At 41.1% G+C, this 8,810-nt stretch overlaps 1 protein-coding gene across 1 annotated transcript; it reads right to left on the bottom strand.

Moving 5' to 3' along the window:
• Positions 1–373: 373 nt before the first annotated feature.
• On the bottom strand, positions 374–2,365 carry LOC105099762 (olfactory receptor 1F1). The gene is made up of 2 exons (XM_010992650.2): positions 1,348–2,365; positions 374–404 (listed from the first exon to the last, which is right to left on the bottom strand). Exons 1-2 carry the CDS (start codon positions 2,259–2,261, stop codon positions 374–376), a joined length of 945 nt encoding a protein of 314 aa, XP_010990952.2. The 5' UTR covers positions 2,262–2,365.
• Between the last annotated feature and the right edge of the window lie 6,445 nt (positions 2,366–8,810).

The following is an 8,810-nucleotide window of genomic DNA, read 5'->3' as shown; positions in this document are numbered from 1 at the left end:
GAGGAAGTGAAAAATTACAAAAAGCAGGACAAGAAGGTTAGTCCTTGTGAAAATGTTCTGGAAAAAAATTAGCCATGAAAAAATTACATTAAAACATGCACATAGGCTTCAATATGGCTTGGAAGGTGGCAGAGAGCTGAACCAAACCCATTAACTCCTTCAGGGAACTTTCTCATTTTCCTCTTCGGTGACTTGCCACATTGATTCAGTCATATAATCATTTATTCAGATAAATAATAATTGTTCAGTAACTACTACATCCTGGGTACTGCTGAAAAAACTAGATCTCTGTACTCATGGAGATACAACCTAGTTGGGGTAGGGAGCATGGGGAGAAAAAGACAAAATAATTCCCTCAGGGTATCAATTTCTGCTATTCTTCATGAAACACTGTACACTTCACATGAACCAGACCAAGTGCCCAACACTGTGTACAAACGTGAATAATGACCCATTCCCTGTTGCAAGGGCCTTGTATAATCATGGTGGAAGACCCAAGAAGAATGCAAACAACCGCAGAAAGTTGTACAGGACCTATGGGAAAGACAAGGCAAGGAATTCTATTGTGATGGAGAATTAGATTCCTAGGGCTGCCATAACAAAGTACCACAAACTAGATGGCTTTAAACAACAAAAATGTACTGTCTCACAGTTTTGGAGACTAGAAGACCAAAATCAAGGTGTTGGCAGGGTTGATTCCTTCTGAAGTTTGTGAAGGAGAATCTGTTCTAGTGTCTGTGGCTGCCAACAACCCTTGGTGTCATTTAGGGTTGCTTAGTGCAAGCAATCCGTAGTGATGCTTGTAGACGCATCACTTCAATCTCTGCAGCTGTTTGCCAACCCAGAAAGTACATTAAAACGGCCAGGGAAATTTTAAAAGGAAAAAAAACCAATGTCCAAGTCCCACCAGAAAGATTATGATTTAATTGGTCAAGGTTTAGTCCAGCATCAGTATATACACTTTCAAAGCCCCTCAGGTGATAATATCATGCATCTAAGATTGAAAACCACTGCTGTAGATTCTGAGGTCATTTCCAAAAGGGAAATGCCAAAATATTTGTTACATGTAACTTTTCAAAGCGATCACTTGAAAGGAAAAACTTGACCTTTATGCAAAGTAGTTTAAAATACAATAATTAGAAACATACAATTACCTGTTTAAAGGAGTAGGTTTGTACTTAAGTCAGAGTTCATTGATAAGTATCTATTCAGAATATTTCTTTACTCTCAGTTCTTTGCAGATACTGACAGACAGATTGCCACATTTCAGTGAGCTGGAAAAGATTTATATGCCTGCGAATGATAGGTCTATGGTACTTTCATCAGTAAGAGCATATTTTCTTGCCAATCATTTTTTGAAGAGACCCTTTCAAGTCCCTGTTCCTCAGGCTGTAGATGAAAGGGTTCAGCATGGGAGTCACCACTGTGTACATCACGGTAGCTGTGGTGTCCTTCTCAGACAAGTGTGAGGATGAAGGGTTGAAATAAACACCAATGATGGTGACATAGAAGAGGGAAACCACAGCCAGGTGGGAGCCACAGGTGGAGAAGGCTTTCCATCTTCCCTTTGTGGATGGGACTCTCAGGACAGTACAGGTGATAAGGATATATGATACCAGAATGCAGATAAATGGGGTGATCATGATCAGAGCACCCTCAGTCAGAATCATCATCTGATTGATGTGTGTGTCTGAGCAGGAGAGTTTCAGGAGGGGGGTCACATCACAGAAGAAGTGGGGGATGGTGTTGTCTGCACAGAACGAGAGCCGAGCCATCAGCAGGGTGTGCAACAGAGCATTCAGGTTGGCAATGACCCACGACCCAGTGACCAGCAGAGCACAGAGCTGGTGGGTCATCTTTGCTGAGTAGTGTAAGGGGTGGCATACAGCGACAAAGCGGTCATAGGCCATCACAGCCAGGAGGAAATTGTCCATGTCAGTAAACTCAAAGAGAAAATACATCTGTGTGAGACACGCAGAGAAGGGGATGGTCTGGCTCCCGAGCATGTGGTTGGCCAGCATCTTGGGGACAGTGGTGGAGGAGAAGCAGATGTCCACGAAGGACAGATTGCTGAGGAAGAAGTACATGGGGATGTGCAGGCGGGAGTCCATGCTGATGGCCAGGAGGATGAGCAGGTTTCCCAGGACCGTGGCCAAGTACATGCTCAGGAAGAGCATGAAGAGGAGCTGCTGCTGCTGGGGCTGCCTGGAGAGCCCCAGGAGGAGGAACTCAGAGACACTCGACTGGTTTGCCCCTCTCATGAGCTGGACCCAGGAGAATAGACAACAGTGAAATCAGAAACCTAGACAAATCAGACTCCAGGCAGGATCACACCTGCAAATCAGTTCACAGAGTTGTTAAGAGTGTCATTCCCACCCCACCTACACTCCCAATCTCCAACACTCGGTTCTGATGTTTTTCCAACTGGACTCACTGATTCTTATTTTGTATTGAAAAACACACATTAACACTGAGAAACAGACAGGCAACTACACAGATGGACTCTATATGTGTCTCTGCTTAAATTTCCCAGTTCTTCCCCCACCCACCTAACTCCTAGGTGGGTCTTAAAGAGTCGTGGGGAACAGTTGATCAATTATGGGTTCATCTTGAGTGACATCTGATGGACTCGGGACTCCTGCTATTAACTTCCTGTATCTGGAAGACACAGGAGGGAAGGTTTCTAGAAGAATTTCATGTCAATAGATACCAATGTAATCTTACCCGAGGAGGTTGGTGATATTGCTGCCAGGTTTTCTTCACATCTGCATAACTAGTCAATGCTTCTGTTCATTGTAGGGACTGGGATGTCTTGGAAACACAGGAAGGTACTGAGTAAGTGAGGAGTAGGGGTTCATGGTCTTAGTCTTCAGTACAGGAAAGATGTTTGGGGCAATTACAGAGCAGCTGTTTACAAGAACTTCACAACCATTGGGACCAGATTCCCTGAGAGCTTCATTAGAGGAAAGAAAAGAATAATTGCCTTGCCTACTTTTTGGCCCCTTTATACAAAAATAATGATGATAAGGAATATTGTCTAAGGTTTAGATATAACTCTCGGGTGAAAACTTGAAGACGTTAGGAATGAAGCCAGCGCTATGGAGATAGATTCCAGACTAAGTTCCCTGGGACCTCAAACCTGGGACCTGGCTGACCTGGGCCTGTGCCCACAGATGTGGAAATTCAGTGATAAAGTCCTTGTTCTCCTCACTTCCTTTGTTCAGACCTGGGGCTATTTCTGTGTTTTCCGTGCAATTCTTGCTTTCTTATATTTGGTTATATTTAGAGAAGATTAGTGATGTCTCATCTTCTCCATTTTGTAAATTGGAACGTTGAGAGCCCGTTACAGAATTGAGCTTAATCCATAATCACACCTTGGTTAAAGGAAAGACTGATTGTAAGAGAAACTCTCCAGGAGAACCCAGTGTACTGTAATTTACAAACTCCAGGCCCCAAGGCAGATACCTTTGGGGATGTCTGTCCAGCTCACAGTGTTTAACCTTTTTTCTGAATGGAACTGCTAATTCACACAGCAGTGATCGTGAGGTCCCAGCACCATGTTTATACCACATTCCCTCCACTTCACCATAGCTGGTTGGACCAGGGTATTTGGAGCTGGCATTGACGGACAGGCAGTCCATACCACTATGTGGCTTGGCTGGAACACGTAAATCCAGCCCTCTTCTGCCTGCCCATAACTAGCCCATGGACTGAGGAGCAGAGAAAGGCTGAAGGAACAAACACAGGGAGAAGAGAAGAGATTTGTTGGAGAAAATCCTCGTGGTTTTCTAATTCTGGGTTCGAGTCCTCACCTGATGATTCGTTACATTCCAGAAAGTTTCACACAAGGTTCTTGTTACAAATAATAAAAACAAATGTAGAGGGCTGGTATAGCTCAGTGGTAGAGACTATGCCTAACGTCTGTGAGGTCGTGGGTTCAATCTCCAGTACCGGCATTAAAACAAATAAATGAATAAACCTAAAGTGAGATTGAGAGTACCTGGTAAAAGGTACTTGATAAAGTTACTTTTTTAAAAATAATTAATTAATTTAAAAAACCAGTATGGCTAATATTAGCAGAAAGGGATTTCATTAAAAGAACACTGGGTAGTGGGAGGGTATAGCTCAGTGGTAGAGCGGGTGCTTAGCATACATGAGGTCCTGGGTTCAATCAACAGTACCTCCGCTTAAAAAATAAATGAAAAATATTGAGTCCATCAAAGGATGAGTGGATAAGTAAATTGAGGCCTGTTTACACAATGAAATATTAAGCCATAAAAAGCCTTCATGAAGTCATGATACATATTACAACATGAATGAACCTCAGCATCATTATGCTAAGTGACAGAAGACAGACACAAAAGGTCACATATTGTATGATAGGACACCTGAATGGAGAAATCCAAGGGTCAGATAATTTGGGCCAATAGTTCAGGCGAAGCGCTGGTTTCACATCGTTCAAAGTTATCAGCACATAAGTTTATCTGAGGCTGTAAGAGTGGATGTGATTGTCCAGGGAAAGGGTATAAAATGAGAAAGAAGAAAAATCCAAGAATAAAACCCATGAGGATAGTAACATATAGCGAGTTGATGGAAAGAGAGGCCAGCAAACGTGCTCTGTAGAGGTAGGAACCAGGAAACAATCAGGGAATGAGAAGAAAGCAGTGTCTTAGAAGCCAAAAGCTAAGTTTCAAAAAATATATATCAATCATGTATTGTCACAGTGATAGTACATGACAAAACTCCTCAACCTCAACAGATTAGAAATGCAATAAGCTTCTATTCTTGGTCTCAAGGTCAACTTGAGCTTCAGCTTGGAGTTATCTGTGCTTGGCACCAGGGTGTGGGTTGGGCTTGGCACCAGGCTGTGGGTTGGGCTCATGTCCTTTCTTCCTGTGTCCTCCTGGGTCTCAGGCTAGAGAAGCAGCAGTGACCCAGAGGACGTTCTTCTGGTGTAACAACGGAGTGCAGGAGGGGAAACCCAACTGTGCAAGCTTGTTTGAAGCCTCTCCTTAGGTCACGTGCACTGACATCTCATTGGCCAAAGCAATCCATGTAGCCAAAACCCAAGTCAAGGATCAGGAAAAAAGCACTCCATCTGCCATGAGGCCATGGAATGGACACAGACATGTAATTGTATTACTAGAGAGTGAAAGACTGAGATGCATAATTTATTCCATCATAAGAACCTATTGGTAAACAATGCCAATGAGATGGAGAAATTAAGTAAAGAACTGTATAGTATCAATTATATGTTGTAAAATTATTTTTTAAAGAAAGCACCAAGTGCAGTTTACAATGTGTGTTTTATAACATGGTGAATCCAATCCAGCCTAGTGGTTAAGCATGTGTGTTTTGGTCAGCCAGCATAGCTTAGCTGTTCTTATTCTTGTCACAGTATCTTTAAATTTAAATGAAAAAGTGAGAAGGAAAAATATTCATAATGCAGGGATTTTAGATATTTTTCGTTCTCCTTGATAACCTTCTGCATTTTCCATAAAGTTTCTTCAATAAGCAGTGTTGAAATGTGCAGAGTCTGAGATTTTACCCTACATGCAAGTTAACAATCTAGTCTGCTAGTTTCATGGGTTGTGGCAGAAGACACAAGAATCTTGCATCAGAGACAAAGGAGTTTAAGGCATAACTCATAGATATTGTGGGTTCAGTTCCAGACCACTGAAATAAAGCAAATATTGAAATAAAGAGCGTCACATGAATTTTTTGGTTTCCCAGTGCATATAAAGGTTATGTTTACACTGTACAGTAATAGTAGCCTATTAACTGTGCAGTAGTATCATGTCTAAATAGCAACGTACATACCTTATTTTAAAAACACTTCATTGCTAAAAAGTGCTAGCCATCATCTGAGCCTTCAGAGTCATAGCAACATTTTGCAACAGTAACATTAAAGATTACTGATCACAGATCATTGTAAAAATATAATAATTAATAATAATTTTAAAGTTTGAGATTTTGCAAGAATTACCAAAATGAGACACAGAGATACAGAGTGAGCAAATGCTGGTGGGAAAACTGCACCAAGAGACTTGCTTGACACAGGGTTGCCACAAACCTTCAATTTGTAAAAAACACGATAGCGATAGTGGTGAATCACAGTAAAGTTAAGCACGATAAAAGGAGGTATGCTTGTATCACTCATAGCAATAGTAGGAGCCAGTGCATCAGCACTTACTTTACTGATGTGCAGAATGATGTGAATAAGGCCACACATCACCTGTATACACAATAGGAATGAAAGAGGAGAGAATCCCCAAGCTTAGGAAATCAAATCTTTTGTCATTGAAAATAAGCCTGCCTGACCTTTGCCCCAGAAGAATACATTATATTTACCATACTAGATAGGGAAAAATCTGGCCTTTGCTCTGGAAAGACACACCATTTTTACCTTCCAATGCTCATTATACCAACATCGTTGAAAAAGTAGTCTAGAATGAAAGCAGTGAATGTCTCTGCTCACAAAATGTGCAGAAAAGCAAGAGACACGTGGAGAATTGTCTTTTTCACAATACATGTATGAATTCTGTACTCATAATGTTTTGTTTTTAACAGTGAATGGGAGTTGGAGCCATTCATTGTTGACTATTCTTTCTAGTATAGAATTATACTTATTTTTTTCCTCAGGTACTAGAAGCTTAAAAAAAAAAGATACTTACACACAGGAAAAGAATCCTTCATCCAAGTCAACTCTTTTAGAAAGTCTGAGAGAATGAGCCAACATAAGTCAAAAGGAAGCAGAGGTAGTGATATTAATATGACTATCACTTCACTGAAGTAGGGGGAAGGGCATAGCTCGGTGGTAGAGCATGTGCTTAGCATGCGTGAGGTCCTCGGTTCCATCCTTGGTACCTCTGTTAAGTAAATAAATAAAAATAAGCCTAATTGCCTCCCGACCCCCAAGTATGCTTAAAGAGGAAAAAGATCTTTCTGTTACTAACAGATACAATCCATAATGAATATATAACATCCACGAACCTCTATTCCTTCCATAACGCCACATCAAGTCAAAAGTTAAAAGCTATTAGCATATAAAGAAAATAGTTGAAACGTTAATTACTTTACAGATCAATCAATAAATAAAAACATTAAGTATCCAAATACTATAATCGTCATATATATTTATTTGAATTTTATTTCACAGATACAACTATGACATAGAAGAAACCAGACTGAAGTCCTTTCCACATAAAAAAAGACCCCAAGAATCCAGCAGGACCCTCAAATGAGGAAGGATAAATCTGAGCTGGGTGTTCATGGGCAGAGTTGGTTAGACACAGTGGAGCTGGGAGTCCTTGTGAATGTCGCCACCATGATGCAGAGTCAGATTTTAATGGAGGATAAAGTAAATTTGAGCTCAGAGAGCTGAGACCTGATGCCACAGGTGGATCCCAGTGTGGACCCCAAAGGATGTGAGCATCAGTGTTGCAGCAGACAGACCAGGGTTCCCAAGCTACACTGGGTGCTAGCAACTCACACAATTGTGCCACTGGGAGGGTCCGGTTCTCTCTCTCCACCTGGCAGGACAGGCTGACTCCTTTCAATGAGTTTTTGGGATGCTTTGACACCAAGAGAGAGGTACTAGACCCCTTGCTAGTATTAACAGGTGGGGTGAGGCAGAAATAATGAAGAAATACAGGACTGATGGAAAATAGGTCATGTGTTCTACCTGTGACATTAAGGAACACAAAGACCTATATACCAGGAAGCATGAAGCAGTGCTATTTACAGCGCAGAAACCCTTGAAATTGTTCAGAGTCAGGGAATGGATAAATTATACTGTATCCATGAATAGATTAAATATTATGCAACCATTAAAATCACATTTCTAAGACCTTTACTGACATGGGAAGAAGGAGGTGGAAAATTGGAACACCAAATTATACGGAAATATTGCAGCCAACTTTTCAAAAACTATATTCGTTAAGTACAGTAATGTGGTTATCTTGGAGCAGCAAATGTACAGGCTATTTTAATTTTCTTCTTTATGATTTTTGATGCTCCATAGTGGTTTTTTGCCATTCACAAAAATATATTTCAAATGGGTTTATCAAATATACTCTCTTTAAGTCTCTAAAAATATGTTATGAAAATGTAGGTATTACCTATCAAAAACAAAAAAATATTGTTTTTAATGGGGAAATTTAAAAAATTCCTTCTCAAGTAAGACTGTCCAAATTAAAAACTAAGGCAATATTCATTCATCCATTTATTTTCCCCTTCAGCTGGATTTGAGTATTGCCTTTGGTCTAGGAGCAGTGCCAGACACTGGGGTACAAGGTGAATAGTATGTGAACTTGGGTATGGAGGGTCTCATAATCTGTGGAAATCCCTTGTGCAGAGGAAGACTAAACCAAAGAAAACATAGAGCTGGAGAAGCAGAAGAGAGAATCAGGAGGCCGCGTGGAGGAGAAGGCATTTGACTTGGCATTTGAAGGTGTCGGAGGGGGTTGCTAACCAGAGTAGGACTCAGGGGAAGTTGGTCCTGGAAGAAGGATTTGTTTCCCTGGTATTGAAGATGGTCCAGCTGACCCTGTCCTCTAAGATCCAACAGCCAATCAGGATGCTCACAGAGAGTGCCCCCACCCCGACACCATTCTTCACTGCTTCCCCTCTTATGCTCCGGGCCACTTGTCCACCTGGGCCTCTAAGTCTCACCTGAAATATTGCTATCCACTTTAGTCCTCATATTTTACTGTTCTTTTATCTGAGTCTCAAAACTAATTTCGTGAGCATTTTTGTGACCCAGACTTTATGACTGACCATGACAGAGAACATATAAGATGAGATCTACC

This window comes from Camelus dromedarius, chromosome 24 (assembly GCF_036321535.1).
Source record: "Camelus dromedarius isolate mCamDro1 chromosome 24, mCamDro1.pat, whole genome shotgun sequence".
In the NCBI taxonomy this organism is placed as follows: domain Eukaryota; kingdom Metazoa; phylum Chordata; class Mammalia; order Artiodactyla; family Camelidae; genus Camelus; species Camelus dromedarius.
This window is presented reverse-complemented; position numbering and strand designations above follow the sequence as displayed.

Bases quoted from the DNA above. Each gene is read 5' to 3' on its own strand.
- LOC105099762 (XM_010992650.2), bottom strand. From the start codon at position 2,261: ATGAGAGGGGCAAACCAGTCGAGTGTCTCTGAGTTCCTCCTCCTGGGG. The intron at 405-1,347 runs TGGCAAGAAAAT...TGGTCTGGTTCA, and splicing joins GGGTCTCTTCAAAAAATGAT to TGTGAAGTGTACAGTGTTTC.